Source organism: Plasmodium brasilianum, chromosome 5, assembly GCF_023973825.1.
Source record: "Plasmodium brasilianum strain Bolivian I chromosome 5, whole genome shotgun sequence".
Classification (NCBI taxonomy): domain Eukaryota; phylum Apicomplexa; class Aconoidasida; order Haemosporida; family Plasmodiidae; genus Plasmodium; species Plasmodium brasilianum.
In genome coordinates this window covers 462051-480394 of record NC_090118.1, presented here as the reverse complement: position 1 = coordinate 480394, position 18344 = coordinate 462051, and the positions used below count along the sequence as shown (strand labels likewise).

The following is an 18344-nucleotide window of genomic DNA, read 5'->3' as shown; positions in this document are numbered from 1 at the left end:
TGTATAGGCTATAATTTAAATATATAAAATCTTCTTATATCTATAGGAATTTTCCTGTTAAATACACTATTATTAATTCATAATATAAACGATTTCTTACATGAATAAACAATTATACATTCCATTAAAATTTATATATATATATATATACATATATATATAACATATACGTATACTGTGCAATTACTATACATATGGTACAATTGCCTTTAATTAAAAAACATCATTCATTCATTTATTATACATATAAAATAATAGTTTGGTACAGTCAGTAAGAGTAACCAATAAATTACTACTAATATATTAAAATAGGCTTAGTCATTATTATTTTTTTCTCCTATTTTATTTTTTCCTTGCATGTTCAGGTATTTTTTTTTTTTTATCATATTCAACAGATTAAAAAAATAAAAGGAAATAAAAAAAAAAAAATAAGTTCATGTAAGCAAATGGACCTAAAGTTTGAACTAAACCGAACTAAACCTGAAAGTACCTAACTAGGAATGAGAAAATAAACCACGTTGCTAAACCAACACTAAACTAAGTTCAAAATAAAAGAAATATAATGTTAAGTCATAACAAGTTATACAAATATACCTATATCCCTATATACTTATATATATATATATATATATATATATATATATACGTACAAATTAGTATGTACCTATAATTATATACTTAGATATATATATACATACGGTTTATATTATATATATTAAAAAATTGCTTTAAAAATGAAATATATTATATCTTTTGAATAAACGAAATTTATAATTAATTTATTTTTATTTTAGAAATTATATATATATACATAAAAAGAGCACTGAAGTTAAATAATTCAAAAAATTTTATATATTACAAATTTACAAAATTCAAATTATTTTAAACTTTCAAAATTATCTTTTCATAGGTGTTTTTATGTTTGCTTGATAAAAATAAATAATATACTTGTTTAGTGCTAATCTTTTTATTTTTATTTTAAATTTTGACAATTTGACAAGATCGTAATATATTACAAAAAAAATATTTTTGGTTTCGTCTCATATTGTTATTACATGGGTATAATTCATATCTTATTAGTATGCATAAGTACGTAATAAATACATATATATAATATATATATATGCATATGGATATATGTTTATATATATGTACTTAAATACGTTAGTTAATCATAAATATGCGTATATTTATATATATATATATATATATATATAATATATATATATATATATATATATGTAGTATGAATAAATACAAATAATACGTAATATATAAAATAAAACTGTATATATTATTTCTTATTCAAAATTAATAAATATACCATTAAATGTATTATATATACATATATAAGTATGCAAATTGTATATCTAAAAATATTTATTTTTTTTATGTATGAACAGCAAGAATATATATATATATATTATGTACATTTATATGCTTAAATATTATGATATATATATATATATATATTGAGTTTATGTATAAAAATATATATAATAATAGTAGTTATTTTATATATTATTACTTTCTAACAATTTCTTTTTAAATGGCAAAATATATAAAGAAAAAGAAATAATACAAAAAAATAATAGTTAAGAGTTTATACATACATATATCATATTTTTATGTATGTAAAAAAATATACATACATATATTATTTGTATTATTAATGCTTATTTATATATAAAACATATATATAAATACGTCCATATATATATATATATATAATACAATTGTAATAATAATAAAAACATATAGTAATTTTTTAAATACTTGAGTAAATTTTTGTTTTTTTAAAATTATTATAAGAATTTTGTTTAATTGCCTTTTTTATATGCCTTTACCCTTGTATATGCATTGTATATATATAAATTGAGACTACTACTACTTAATATGACTAATTAAAAAAAAAAAGAAATTTTTTTTTTTTTAATATATTTTTTTGTCTTTGAAATATTTTATTACTGTGTTTTTTATTTTAATAGTATATATACATAAATTATACATATATATATGTATATATGTATGCATAAATTATACATATATTATATACTTTTAAGTATATATATATGTAACCATCATTAGAACAATTTATTGCTTATTCTAATACGAAGTTTTATAACGTTGTTACCTGTTTTCCTTATTTGAATACATGAAACAAGGTAAAAAGTTCGTAGCAAGAAGTACAAATTTTGTTCTAAAAAAAAAAAAAAATAAATAACGACAAATTGTAAAGATGACGAAAGTTAATAAACCGCCCACTACTAGCAACCCGAATATTAAATTAAAGAAGCTTAATTCTAAAGAAGAAGAAGTAAATGGAAAAAAAAAAAAAATTAAATTATAATTTAAATACTGATTGGATGTGCTTGAGGAATATGCTTTATCTGTGTATTTTATATATATCTATATCTATACATATATATATATACATATATATATATATTCATGTAATATCAGAACAAGAAGTATTATCCGCACTGTGTACAATAGTTACAAAATAATAGAATGATTTGTTAAGTTACTGTAAACCCATGCTTGTTTACATGTTTATAACATATGTGCATTATTATATGTATGTTTCAAAATATCTTCGTTTGTTATTGCTTGTTAATGTTTTTTTGAATATAATAATAAAAAAAAAAAAAAAAAAAAAAAAATTTCCATTATTGTGTTGCATAAGATATAGTGAGTTATTCGTGTGTATTACTTCTACATAGTACTTTTTATGTCGTGTTGAAGTATTATATAAAATTTTTTTTTTTCATTCCCCTTTTTGTATTGTTTAATCATACAAAGCAAAGCTTCTAATGTTGTTGGTTTTTTCATACTGTCCGTTGCATGATTTCTGCGCAATTTTTTATTAATTTTTACATTTGACTTTTTTTCCTATATCGCAATTGTGTGTTAATATGTGTCTATATATATATATATATATATATATATATATATATATATATATATATATATACATACATATATACATGTTTGTATATACGCGTATATTATATATGCAGTGCATACGTGCATGTTGATACATATATATGTGTACATGTGAGCACACTAGGGACCTTTCACATTTTAAGTGTGCACAAGTTGAATTGTTTATAAAAATTTTCATATTCACATCAAGTGTCTGAGCATTACATTTGAACAATAAATAAGCTGCCGTTATGAATGCGAAAAGCATATACAAAATATAACTATTTAATATTATTCCTATTTAATATTATTACTACTTAATATTATTACAGTTTAATATTATTCCTACTTAATATTATTCCTACTTAATATTATTCCTATTTAATATTATTCCTATTTAATATTATTCCTATTTAATATTATTCCTATTTAATATTATTCCTATTTAATACTATTACTACTTAATATTACTCCTATATAATACTATTACTACTTAATACTATTACTACTTAATATTATTACTATTTAATTGTATCTCTTTACAGCGTTTTAACTTGTTAACATATTAACCTCATAACTTTTTTTTTTTTTTTTTTTGTAGGATAATAATAATAATAATAATATACCGGTTAAAAAAACAGTAATCGCGAAAAATATTAAGGTTGTAAAAAAACCTGAAGAAAATAATTCTCCAAAAAAAAGTGATAGCGAAAGTATACCAAAAGAACAAATTAAAAAAGATGTAATTAATGAAGAAGATAAATCAAAAAATATTACAGAAAATAAAACAAAAGGTGATACTGAATCAAATTCAAAAAATAATACTGATAATAATGAAAATGTACAACAATTGGGGTACTTTTCATGGTTATGGAAATATTTTCCAAAAAAAAATTCATAATTTTTTTTTTTGCATTTCATGGCTGTTTTTTGACTGTACAGAAAATGGTATCACAGTAGGGATATAAAAAAGTGCACACATTGATATATATATATATATATATATATATATATATATATATATATATATATATGTATATATATGTATATATATGTATATATAGGGTTATATATAGGGTATATATAATGTATATGTGGTTTATGTCTATATGTCTTATGTATATTTACAAGTATGTATACATATATATACTTATATATATATATATATATGTATGTGTTATTCTCCTTTTCTTTTTTTTTTTTTTTTTTTTTTAAATTGGACTTTTATATTAAAACACAATATTGAGCATTTACAATGTAATATATTATTATCATGATTTCCTTTTATTACTTTTTTTTTTTTTTTTTGCATTTCTTTTTTTTTAAAACTTTTTTTTTTTTGAAATAGATGCTTTTTTAGTACCGTTAAAATAGACAACACCCCCTTCCCCCCAAAAAAATATCAAAATGAAATAAGATTATATAAGACCAAATGTTTTTAACTAAAAAAATTAGTACATATGTATATACGAACACTTATATATATTATATATGCGTATGTAGGTATATATGTATGTACATACATTTCCATAGCCATCCGTATGCATGTGCGAGTGTTTTTAACATGAATGTGTACATTTTTACACACGTTTAGTTGGTATGTTTCATCGCTTGCTGAGCTTTGCTTCTTTATATTTAAAAAAAAAAAAAGAAGCGTTTTTTCTAAAAGCTAAAATTTATAATAAATGTTACTGCACACATGTATGTGAAATGGAAAAGTGTTGGTCTAGTTTAACAAGTTTGGTCTCATTTGCAAACATGGACAAGATATGCACTTTATGTACGTATAACTCATATGTATATATATATATATATATATACATATGAGTTATACATGTTCATACAAATTTGACTTAAAAAATTAGCAAATTGCATGGAGAGACATACTTAAAAATGAAATTAATAAAAAAAAAAAAAAAAAAAAGGAGGAACAAATATATGGTGTGTATATAGTTACACACCAGTTGATAATTTTAAAAAAAAAAAGAAGATATATATATATTTTTTATGCAAATAAAACACAAATATAATCATTTCATTTCTCTTTCTCTCATCTCCCCATTTCATGATATTTTCATATATTATAAAATGTGGAGCAAATTATAAAAAAAAAAAAAAAAGGGCATACCTCGTTCAAGTATAATCATGTTTTTCTTCATTAAAAATATGTTGTTATTCGGCTTATATATATATGTTTGTGTGTGTGGGTGACAAAAAAGTTGTACAGAGATAAATTATGCACTTAATTTTTTTGTTTTCTTTTTCATTTCACACGTTCATAAAAATATACAAAATAAATTTTATGGCGATCCTATGGTACAAACATGTTTTCATTTAAAAAGTTATAAGAGATGAGAGCTGCTTCCTTTATTTTGTTTTTTTCAAATATTATTACAAATGAATGCATATTAAAAATTTGCGCACAAGGTGTATATATATATATATATATATATATATATATATGTACATATGCATGTATGTGAGTATGCATGCCCATGGGTTATATGCACACATATACGTATTATATGTACTACATTCCCATATCATCAGCGTAGTGTATCCCTCTCTCGGACGACTTATCAAAAAAGCTTCCACAAATTTTCAAATTCCGAGCAAATAGAAGAGCAACAAGTTGCAGCACTTAAACTAAATTCGGAAATGCTTATAGTTTCATCTAGTATTTCTAATTTAATAACAGGGTTTGAATATGCTACAGCACCTATAAAAAATGTTATGGGTGTGTCCTCCTTTTCAAAATTCTGTACATAGTCAGCTAAATTAACTTTTTTGCCTTTCATTGATAATCCTATTTTCTTTCCATTAACTGGTAATATATTATTATAATCATTCTTAATAATTTTCAATAAATACATTCTATTTTCGTTTGCTTTGATTTTATATTTTCTTAAAAACGTAACCATCAAGGCTTCAAACTGATTGTATGTTTTGGGAATTTTCAAATGTGGCGAGATATAAAATAATTGGTTATCATGAGTTTTTACATATATCTGTAACATCCCATATTTGTTTAAAGGGCTTTCTAATAAATGAATTAAGCACTGATGAAGTATATCTGGTCTATAATTCTTTATATTTTCATCTTTTTTTTCCTTTAATAATATCTGTCTATGCTTATTGTTGTTAGTTAGTTCATATATATATCTTTTTGATTCTATTAGTTGTAAATGGGCACCCTCTAAAACAATTATTATTTTTTTTTTCCCTGTATTATTTGCATCTGCAAAATGTATGACATTTGCTTTACTCGTCATTTTTTTTTTTTTTTTTTTTTTTTTTTTTAATTCGTTACTAGGGGGGAAGCGCTATGTCTATACATATACCATATGAATAAACATGATGCATTCATTCACATATACATACCCATTTATATATATGTTAACGATCAAAGGCTCGCAACACAAACATCAGTTGTGAGGAGTACAGAAATGGGGATAATTGAAAAGGGTAAAATATAAAAATATCAAATTTATTTGCGATCAGTTTTATTTGAAAAAAAATATTTTACGTGAACAAGCCAAAGTTGGAGGAAAAAATTAGTAAGAAAGGACGTATATTTAAAAATTTAAAAATACGCCATGAAAAAAAAAAATTTGCCACATCCCTATATATATACAAACATAGATACGAGTGAATGTACATATATATATATTCATTTATTTATTTATTTATTTGTTTATATACTAACGCACAATGCGCGCAAAATGGACCTCGCATCTCCGCGCAAGAACAAAATTTAGCAGTTTTTTTAATGACTCAACAACAAACTAAAAATAAACGGAATTTAAAAAGCTTAATTCTGGGCAAATGACTGAACCTTACAGCGCTAGATAATGCGTATTAAAAATATATATATATATATATATATATATATATATATATGCATATTTATTTATTAACTTATACGTATGAATGTATTGACGTTTACGAATCTTACGCATTCTTATTTAAAAAAATTTAACAAAAAAATCGCTGAATATGCAAGGGGAGATTTCTATGTTGTTTTTTTTTCTCCAAAAAAATGTATATCTAAAGCACGTGTTTTCTCCTGAACAGTTCATGCAATTTTTGTTGAAAATATTTCAATAGTACAGAGTTATTAAAATGTTGCCGCCTTGTACATGCGCAATATTATACGCATTTTTGTATGTATGAAAAAAAAAAAATACATATTCGCGAAAACTCCTGTGTATATATGTAGAAGTATATGTATATATATATATACATATATATATGTATATACGTACATATGTATATACGTACATATGTATATACGTACATATGTATATACGTACATATGTATATACGCACATATGTTTAACACTTTGTTTAAGGGAAAGAACTTCTTTTTCCTTGTATACTCCGCAAGCGCATTCTAATGTAGGTTTTCAATTTTACTTGTATATGTAATATTTTTTTTTCCTTACTAGGCAAGGTAAAAAGGGGTAATCAATTTCCCATCAGTTTTATAAAATTATGTGAATGGATAAAATGTATCGTATAATAGAGCTTTATAATTGTTTGCAAATAACCAAGTGTGAACTGTTAAAAGCATTAGTATGTGTTGTTATAATTATAATTGCCTAGTATGTGCCTAACATAGTTCCTTGGCAGGTAGCTTTTTTTTTTTTTTTTTTTTTACTCAATAAATTTGCATTGAATTAAAAATAGCTCGATAAAAAAAAAAAAAATAATAATAAATAAATAAATAAATATATTATATATATATATATATATATATATATATACATACATGCATATATACATATGTATATGTATTTATAGTTCGATATAAGAAAGCCAAATAGGGACAGTCTCAGTAGCCACGTATCCCAAAAAATAAAAAAAAATAATTACCGCAATAGCTCCAATGGCAGCAATTGGAGCAATTGCGAACAACACAAGGATCTACCACCTGAAAGCATTTCGCGAACTGCGGATCGTGACATTGGAAAAGGCTTCGAAATTTGATGAAAAAGAGGAGTGCATAAAAATTAGGATATTGTCAAATCAGGCTTTGCGAAAAAACGAAAAGAATGCGAATAGTTCAGCGGAAATATTTGGAAGAGAACTAGTGTTAGATAAAGATTACTATTTTGGGTTTAATGAAAAATTTTCTATTTATACATATACAGGTTGTACTATTCAAATAAAGGGAAAAACTTTGCAAGAATATGAAAGTAAAAATAGCACGATGAAAGATTATTTGTCTTTATCATACATTTTAGATGCATATAGAAAATTAGCAAAAAAGAAGAAAACAGTTGGTCCGCGTATACTGATTACAGGAAATAATAGTTCAGGAAAAAGCTCCGTTTCGATGCTTTTACTAAATTATGCTTCGAAATCGGGTTTTAAACCTATATTTATTGAAACAGACACAAAATGTAGTTGTGATAAAATTGAATTAAATAAAGGACCTGGAATTATGAGTTGCTTTGTATATGATAATATGAATAATATGAAATATGCACTTGATTATTTTTTTGGCTATCTTGATATAAATGAAGATATAAATTTATATTACCATATTAATGAATGTATAAGTAGTTGTGTGTATTTAATGTTGTTAAATAATTTAAATTATCAATCAGCAAATTTTAAAAATAATACTGAACAAGAAATTATATTCGCATCTGGTTTTATATTAAATGTCCCATCAGAAGCAGATTATAAGACTGTTCAAAATTTAATCGAAATTTATAACATTAATATTGTTGTAGTTATCGATAACTCCTTTCTTCATTATTCCCTAAAGGAGTATTACAACCAGGGTAATGGATCCAATCACATCAACGTGAGGAATATGGAAAATCAACCTAGAGTAACTAATGACGGTATAAGCAGTTACCATAATAACAGTAGTAACCTAAATCGTGGTGCAGTTGGTCCTGTAGAAAATCTTTACTATGCAGGAACAAATGGTATAGGTAATCATGCAGGGGGTGGTAACGTCAATACGAGTAGCGGTCATATCATGGTGAATGCCGATGGGGTTAGAAGCGATGATGGAGGTGGTAGCAACATTGGCAATGGTAATATGTGCAGCAGTTTCATCAGCAGCGCCAATGTCGGCAATAGTGGTAATGTCGAATCATGTTATGATCATAGTGGGCACAAAGAAAAAGCGGTAGAAATTATTGGAATGCCGAAATATGAAGGTGTAATTCCATCTGACAGCAATAGACTGAAATATTGCAAGAACATTTGGTTTTATAATTATTTCTCAAAGGATATACATGTTAATAATAGCATATATAAGAAGAGCCATTATATAACTTTTAAATATAGCTCAACAAATTTTGTTAAGTTGGACACAAATCTAGCTGTTCCTTTATCAGCGCTTCCGGCTGATTGTAGAAACATAAAAAGAGAAACAGTGTCTGTTAGTTTATATAATGGACAGGTGAAAAATTTACTTAACTGTATTTTAGGTGTTTCCTATTCGAAAGATATACATTATGTTCATCTTATGAATATAGCTGCTTTTGTACATGTTCAAAATGTTCGAGAAATTGAAAATACGAAGATCGAAAATAACGAAAATAGTCAAAATAACGAAAATAGTCAAAATAACGAAAATAGCCAAAATAACGAAAATAGTCAAAATAACGAAAATAGCCAAAATAACGAAAATAACGAAGATGTTGACAGAATTGAAGAAAATAAAAATGATTTTTTAATTGATATATTATGTCCCATATCCTTAACGACTAAGAATTTACCTCCTTATTTTGTAATACCCGGAAATATTAAGCAAATTAAATTTTGACCCAACAGAAGGGGGAAGGAAGACATACTCCTTAGTACATGTTCAAGCAGACGTAAATGGATACATACGTACGCACATATATATATATATATATATATATTTTTACACATCTAACGTTATTGCAACTGGGAAAAGGGAACATATAATCGACGATAAAATTTTTCCCCGTTATATGGTTGTTTTGTTATCAAAGCGATTTTTTTTTCCTTTCCCTTCCTTTCCTTTTTTTTTGTTTTGTTTTTTCCATTTTGTTTCCTTTTTATTTCCATTTTGTTTCCTTTTTATTTCCATTTTGTTTCCATTTTGTTTCCATTTTGTTTCCATTTTGTTTCCATTTTGTTTCCATTTTGTTTCCATTTTGTTTCCATTTTGTTTCCATTTTGTTTCCATTTTGTTTCCATTTTGTTTCCATTTTTTGTTTATCCTTTTTTCCGTGTGTGTTTGCTCCTTCCACGCATTTTTAACCCATGTACTTTATATAATTTTTCAAAAAAAATTGCACGTCAGTAGTGTGTGCGTGTGTATGTGTATATGTACCATTTACTTGCGTAAATTTTTAGGTAACTCTTTACTACTGCTACTTCTACTGCCTCTTTTTTTTTTAATAAACCTTTTTTAGGATAATCTTTCTAAGGGCATTGATTTATGCTATTTAAAAAAAAAAAAAAATCAATGCCGTTTTAACACCATTTTAACACCATTTTAACGCCGCTTTTTTTTTTGGCAGTAAAATTAACCTGATTTCTATTATACATAAAACAGGGCATTGTGGAAGAAACTGTTTTGCTGTGAACGTAATAATACGGTGTTTGTAGGTGCCAAGCTTATTATGTACGAAGTTAAAGCGTATGCCTACTTACATATACACGTATATGTATTCACATGTTTAAACGCTTTTTTTTTACTGACAAACAATTGCACATATAATACCCTTACAACTATTATGTTAATAAAAATTGTACCCCTTTTTTTTTTTTTTTTTTAACCATATTTATGTATTACACATTATGTTTTTAATAAAACTGGAAATAAAAAAAAAAAAATAATAAGGGGGGGAGGTGACTATAAGAAAGGTCATTTTAATATTTTTTTACTGTTTTCGAATACTCAATATTTTTTTTTTTTTTTTTCTCCGAAAAATCAGTGCTCAACATTGAAGTGTTAAATGTATGAATAATATAAACAATAAATTATACATATACGTATGAGCAATTACATACATACATATTATACATACATATTATACATATATATTATACATATATATTTAATGAAACGCATTATACGTAAAAAGCAATGTTGTTATTAAAAGGAGCCAAGGGGGGATGCTTATATAGTAAAGAAATAACAAGGGATACTTCTACATACTATATATACAAAATAGCTCACATATTATAAAAAATGTATTATCAATTGATTAATTTTTATTGTAATCTTTTCCAAATGTATTTAACTAAAAGGAGAAAAATGAGGAAAAATCTTTTTACTAAAATGTGCATACATCTTTTATTAATTTTCAAAGTAATATATTTTTATCATAATAGAAGGAGAAGAGAGCAGTTTAGGTAGTACTACTATTTTTTTTTTTTCGAAAAAAATAAAGAAAAAGTAAAGAGGGGTTATAATATTTTAAAATTTACTACGCACATGTTGAGGTGGTGGGGGGGCCCCTTTACGTGAACACTTCAGTTGTACTACTAATTATGCGCATATATGTATTCATAATATTCATGTATATTATATATATATATGTATAAATTTGTATAATACATATGGGAAAGAAAAAAATTATACTACACAAAAATGCGTACATAAACGTATTTATGCAAAATGCATTATGTGGTATGTGCCATATATATATATATATATATATGGATAGATATGTGCATATGTATGTATGCATGTACAAATACATATTTTTTTACAAAGGGACTGGATCTGCTATGACGTAAGAGTGACAAATAAAATTATAAGAAAATATTTCGGAAATAGTTTTTTATGATCGAAGTTAAACAAGGAGTAATAAAATGCACATTAAAAATTACTTCATTTTATTTTGTTTTATTTTATTTTTTTTATCTTATTTTGCTACATTTTATTTTTTTTATCTTTTATTGCTACATTTTATTTTTTTTATCTTTTATTGCTGCATTTTATTTTTTTTACCTCATATTGCTGCATTTTATTTTTTTTACCTCATATTGCTGCATTTTATTTTTTTTACCTCATATTGCTGCATTTTATTTTTTTTACCTCATATTGCTGCATTTTATTTTTTTAATTTTTTTTTTTCGATTTTTTAAAATTTATGTTATTTTACTGCGAGTAGTAAAACCTTTTTTTCGTCGTAGCGATCTCTATAACAACTGCCTTACAAAATTGACCAATTTTAAGTTTACGTATTTTTATGCAAAAATAAATCTTGCGTTCTTAGTATTTATAGTTTATTATATTACACGGGAGTGGTATACTTTTGGCGTGTTGACTTATAGCAACTATACCTTGTCCCACGACGCTGCATTACCTTGTGCCGCCTTACTTTGTGTATTTATTTTATCGCTTTAATTAATCTTGCCCCTGATACCAATCCTCCTATTTGCGATTCTCTCGTTTTTCAAATAATACATTTATTTCATACATTAACAAAATGGTAGCCAAGAAAGAATCGAAAGGATCCAAAAAGCAAAAGAAAAAAACTGTAAAGAAGATCAAAAAGTTTGTTGGAAAGAAATCCAAAGCAGTTAAAAGCACCAAGGGGATAAAGTACATTCTGGATTGCACAAAACCGGTGAAGGATACGATTCTTGACATTAGCGGACTGGTGAGTTGAATATGACTTTTAGGGCGGAAAAAAAAGCAAGAAAAAAAAAAGAATAAAACAAAAGGAAAGTGGAAGGAGGAAAGAGGAAAGAGGAATAGATGGAAAAATACGAAAAAAACGAAAAATACGAAAAATACGAAAAAAACGAAAAATACGAAAAAAACGAAAAATACGAAAAAAACGAAAAATACGAAAAAAACGAAAAATACGAAAAAAACGAAAAATACGAAAAAAACGAAAAATACGAAAAAAACGAAAAATACGAAATTATATCAGATCAAGCTAATCCTAATTGATCTGAATTAGACGAAACGGAATCATTGCGTGATATATATAAATATATACATCGTAATGATTTTTTTTTTTTTTTTTCATGTATTATATATATCTGCACATAATCATGTACATGCTGCTATTGCTTAGCCTTTACCATATTGATATTCCGTTCCCCTAACACTTCACATATTTTCACGAGTTATACATTTTTCCCCCCCTTTTTTATGATAGGAACAATTTTTTAAGGATAAAATAAAGGTAGATAAGAAAACAAATAATTTAAAAAATAAGGTAGTAGTGACCTCTGATGACTACAAAATATACATTACAGTTCATATCCCCTTCTCGAAGAGATATATAAAGGTTTGGAAGCAATGCGTTTTTTCCACTTGCACACAATGTGTGCGCATACAATATGTACATACACTCCATGGATATATTGCATACATACTCTATGTACACATAATATGTGCATATAGTTAATACTTGCCATGTACGATGTAATACGCACGTATATTTGTCATTGTTACTTCCTATTTTTTTGTAGTACTTGGCCAAGAAATACCTAAAGGTGCAGCAAATTAGGGATTTTTTGAGAGTAATTGCAAAGGGAAAGTTAGCGTACGAATTCAAATATTTTCAGTTGAATAATTAAATTTAAAAAAAAAAAAAAAAAAAAAATGATAAGTTGGCTGGTTGGTTGGTTGGTTGGATGGATGAATGAAAGAGATATGTTAAATGTTTGGTAGATTTTCACATCGTTGAAATGGGTTAGAATATTTTTCCATGTGAGATATATACGACTGCATAATATTATCAACTGTGAAACAGGTATGTGCCATGCGGATTTTGCACTACGGCTGCAACACAGGCAAGCCGTTTATCAAGCCATGCATCATGCCATTTGTCACTCCTCTTTTTCCATCCATTTCGCACATTTCTTGCTTTTTGTTTTTTCCCTTCTTTCCTTTCATTCATTTATTCATTCTTTTTTTTCTTTTTTTTCGAAATTTTTCTTTTTTTTCGAAATAACAATTTATACCTTAACAAACATCGAAATTAAAGAGCTTTATAATTCTTTTTAAAAAAAAAAGGTGGGATGCGTAATGTGGAATAGCTCTTTTTTCCATTTGCTTTTGTAAACATAGAGTGAGAGACGTATGATGTCGACCTACATATGTGTGTGCAGTTATCCGTATATGTGTATATGTGTTATTATAAGCATACATAAGCGTAATAATATTATGCATTACGAAAAAAGAAAAAATATTTTATTTTATCCTCTCTCATATTTATGTTGTCCCTCTTTGCTATTACTTACTAAACAAAAGATGACATTAAAAAATTAGTAAAACTATATCACGTTTTTAAAATTCGAAAAAAAAAGGAAAAAATATTTTCTTGTATGCCAAGCGTATTTTGGGCCATACTATTTTCCATTACATATTGGGGGTGCGTGTGTAAGCATATATATATATATATATTACCTTTAGTGTATATCTTACAAATGCATACATATGTACATACATACAAATGTACATACATACAAATGTACATACATACAAATGTACATACATACAAATGTACATACATACAAATGTACATACATACAAATGTACATACATACATATAACGTACGTGTGCTCACACAAAAATAATGGTGCATTTGGTACAACTAAAAACTCGTCAACTCAAATTACTCTTTTGTTTTTTAAAAAATTGAATTGCTATATATTTAATATTTTACTTCTTTGTCATAACGAATATATAATGAACATTCAAAATGACAACTTAAAATGAAAATTTTCCAACGCGATATAAGTTAATTCGTACGGGCAGAATTCCTTTGAGAGAACAAACAAAAAAAAATTAAAATTAAAATATAATATAATAAAATATAATATAATAAAATATAATATAAAAAAAAAAAAAAAAAAAAAAAAAGAAAAAAAAAAAGAAAAAAAAGAAAAAAAAAGTTCCATAAAATTAAATTACAAAGGTAGGGCAAAAATGATGAATTATTGTAAGAAAAATAAAAAAAAAATTAAAAAATTAAAATAAAAAATTGTAAAATATACAAAATATACAAAATATAGCAAAATATACAAAATATAGCAAAATATACAAAATATAGCAAAATATACAAAATATAGCAAAATATACAAAATATAGCAAAATATACAAAATATACAAAATATACAAAATATAGCAAAATATAGCAAAATATAGCAAAATATAGCAAAATATAGCAAAATATAGCAAAATATAGTAAAATAAAAGCAAACAAAAGGAACAAACCCCGCATTGTAAAAACAATAAGAACCAGGCAAACTGCAAAAAGTAAAATAAAAAAAATAAATTAACTCGGAATATAAACTCTTCCTTTGGCAGTACAAAAATTTATGCACAAAAGTAGGAGCATTTTTGCACATTAAACATTTAAAATTTTACGTTTTTATTTTAATTAGCTTAAGGCATATATTTATATATATATATATATATATATATCGTGAATATTCTTGTATGCACATTGTACATTTAAGCGTGCGGCATACCGTCATTTATACGCGCCTAACATTACGTGCACAAGTGCATACATAACCATTTTATACCTTTCCATTTGCTAGTTCAAACAATTCGGTAAAATGAATGGCACTCCAGTAATCGTTGGTGGTATGAGAACACCAGCAAGGTAAGCATTTGACTATTTGCAAAAGACGCTTTTCCATGTTTGTAAGCATTAATGTATATACATACGTACATGTATAATTACACACTTTATTATCCCGATACTAATGAGACTTTTTTGCCACGTTAGACGAAGACAGAGTACAGGAGCATCCACGAGTAATGCAAAGCCAAGAGGAAGTGCTAGTGGAAATACAAACAGTATCGTCAAAGTTTATGGAGATGACTCCCCTGGATTTAAATTGTAATTTATATATGTATCCCAGTGTATTAACACGTATTGTACTTCGTGCATATTTGTATGTATCATATCTGTACGTATGTGCATATGTATATATATATGTAGTACTATAAGTACATAATCGTTCATATATATATTTGCACACAGAATGTATCTTCGTTGACACCATGTTAACACCGAATTTTCTTTTCCATATAGAACACCGCAAACCGTTTTAATTTCGACCCTCATTTTTATGGCAACTGTTGTTATCCTTCATATTATTAGCAAAATTTAAAGGAGTTAAAATACTTTGGAGTATTTGTTATCTCATAACAGAAAAATGAAAAAAAAAAAAAAATAAAATAAAATAATACGTATAGATGGACTTCCTTTGCACATAATTTTGAATGAAGACAAATTTTTTTTTTTTTTTTTTTTTTTTTTTTTTAGTCCAGAAGAATCTTATAAAGTAACATGTATTTTCCATGTGCACGTATGTATGTGGGTACGTATTTATGTATGCTTATTAATGGAACATTAATTTTTAAGAACATTTTCTTTTCATTTGAAAGTATTTAGCAGGGTTTTGTGTTTATGTTTATGTTTATATTTATATTTTTCTTTCCCATTCTTTTTTCATTTCGTTTTTTTTTTATTTTTTCTTTTCCTTTTATTTTTCCGTTTCAGTTTCGTTTTCTTTTCCATTTCTTTTCCATTTCTTTTCTTTTTTTTTTGGTTATATTAAACTAAACAAGCGCGAATAAAAAATATAGAGAATAATAATCTTCCCCATCACGTATACTACATTTTAAGTAAACTTATAATATTCCTTTGTATGCGTTTAAAATATTCGAAAAAAATGCGTTAAGGAAAAAGGAAAAAAAAAAAAAAAAAAATTAACAAATAGAATGTACAAAATGGTGAGTAGAACGTAGAGAAATAAAAAACTTCTCTTTGAAAAGACATGTGTAAATCAATGTACTTACTTGTGAATACTTATAAGGGCCCATATTTTTATGTATCTTTTTAAAAAATAAATTGGTTTACTCGTGAAAAGATTTGTTCAATTCTTCTTTTAATACCATGTTTTGTTCAATAACTCTTTTTGCTTTTTCTAAATATAACGAGAAGTAACTGTCTATCCGAGGCATCTGCAACGGGAAGGTGGAACACGAATATAGGTTGATCAAAAAGAACAAAAATATATGTGTGAACGGGGATAAATGTGCATGAGCATATAGGCATGTACTTATATTATGCATATAACTTACCAGTTTCTCAAAATTTAAAACTTCCTCTTCGTTGAACCATGTCAATTTGTGGTTCTGGCTAAGCAGTGAAACGTAAACGTTAGGAATGATAAGGCAAAAGTGTACGTTCATATACACACATACATACGTACATACATACGTACATGCATACACATACATACATACACATACACATACATACGTACATACATACACATACACATACATACGTACATACATACACATACATACACATACACATACATACACATGTGCTCTTTGTCCACAGTTCTGCGCGCACTATATTTCTACGCCCGCATTTACTTTTGACATTGTTTACTTGTCAACGAAACATAACACTGGCTCATCTTTTCCATCTTCATCTCTTTTACCAATAAAAATAAAACTTCTTTTACCAGAAGGGAACTGACAAATAAAATATGTGTAGGCTTATGTGCATGTGTTTGCGTAAAACTTGACTATTACGACAGGATAACTAAAATGCACGATCTTGTACATGTCAATATGCACGTATACAAACATGCCAACATACATATGTGTGTACTCATTTTTGTGTAGTTATCAAATGAAATGGTTTATGGACTACCTTACCTTTATTGTCCTTATTTTATTTTTTGGAGGCCAATAAATGAATCTCTTACTAATTTGAAAGAGACCCATCATTACACTTCTTCACCGAAAGAGCATTGTGTTTTTACGAAATGTTATTGGTATTGTTTTCTTTAAATGGAAAGTAAAAAAATTTGAATAACTGCAAAATTAACGTTCTTTCGAGATGGGATTATCCTGTTATTTCTGTTACTCAAAGGTAGTAAAAATAGGAACGCGGACAAACAAAAATAAATAATAAAAAAAATAAAAAACAAAAAAAATAAAAAACAAAAAAAATAAAAATAAGAAAAATAAGAAAAAAAAAAAACATACACGCTTACATATATATGCGTACAAATTTATTTTTATATATATTTTACACGTGTGGTTATTTAATTATTATTTTTTTTTTTTTTATGGCTAATTATTCCACGATTTTATTTAAAAAAAAAAAAAAAAAATTACAAGACTATTTCAAACGCGTGATATAACTGATCTTATAATAAACAAAAAATAATTGATATTCTTTTGGAAGTCTCTTTCCAAGTTTAGTGCATTTTGCTTGTAACACTGTTTGTCATACACAGTTGTTACCGTTGTATGCACATGTATTATGTATATATGAATATATGCGTAAATACACGCATGTATACATGAATACATACATACATACATATATACATACATATATACATACATACATACGTACATATATACATACATATATACATACATACATACGTACATATATACATACAT

General features: G+C 25.7%; 5 protein-coding genes across 5 annotated transcripts; 3 read left to right on the top strand and 2 right to left on the bottom strand.

Annotated features, from left to right (window-relative positions):
- Positions 1–2239: 2239 nt before the first annotated feature.
- On the top strand, positions 2240–3826 carry MKS88_001371 (uncharacterized protein; the record flags this gene model as incomplete). The annotated part of the gene is made up of 2 exons (XM_067214291.1): positions 2240–2317; positions 3527–3826. 2 exons carry the CDS (start codon positions 2240–2242, stop codon positions 3824–3826), a joined length of 378 nt encoding a protein of 125 aa, XP_067074741.1.
- A 1678-nt stretch (positions 3827–5504) lies between these two features.
- MKS88_001370 (ribosomal RNA small subunit methyltransferase NEP1) lies at positions 5505–6197 on the bottom strand (the record flags this gene model as incomplete). Its single annotated transcript, XM_067214290.1, has 1 exon — positions 5505–6197. The coding sequence occupies one exon, from the start codon at positions 6195–6197 to the stop codon at positions 5505–5507; it is 693 nt and encodes a 230-aa protein (XP_067074740.1).
- Positions 6198–7813: 1616 nt separating this feature from the next.
- On the top strand, positions 7814–9715 carry MKS88_001369 (polyribonucleotide 5'-hydroxyl-kinase Clp1; the record flags this gene model as incomplete). The annotated part of the gene is made up of 1 exon (XM_067214289.1): positions 7814–9715. The coding sequence occupies one exon, from the start codon at positions 7814–7816 to the stop codon at positions 9713–9715; it is 1902 nt and encodes a 633-aa protein (XP_067074739.1).
- A 2647-nt stretch (positions 9716–12362) lies between these two features.
- MKS88_001368 (60S ribosomal protein L22) lies at positions 12363–16018 on the top strand (the record flags this gene model as incomplete). Its single annotated transcript, XM_067214288.1, has 6 exons — positions 12363–12536; positions 13044–13175; positions 13360–13410; positions 15440–15504; positions 15631–15744; positions 15940–16018. The coding sequence occupies 6 exons, from the start codon at positions 12363–12365 to the stop codon at positions 16016–16018; spliced, it is 615 nt and encodes a 204-aa protein (XP_067074738.1).
- A 748-nt stretch (positions 16019–16766) lies between these two features.
- On the bottom strand, positions 16767–17657 carry MKS88_001367 (uncharacterized protein; the record flags this gene model as incomplete). The annotated part of the gene is made up of 4 exons (XM_067214286.1): positions 16767–16874; positions 16995–17052; positions 17314–17399; positions 17586–17657. The coding sequence occupies 4 exons, from the start codon at positions 17655–17657 to the stop codon at positions 16767–16769; spliced, it is 324 nt and encodes a 107-aa protein (XP_067074737.1).
- Between the last annotated feature and the right edge of the window lie 687 nt (positions 17658–18344).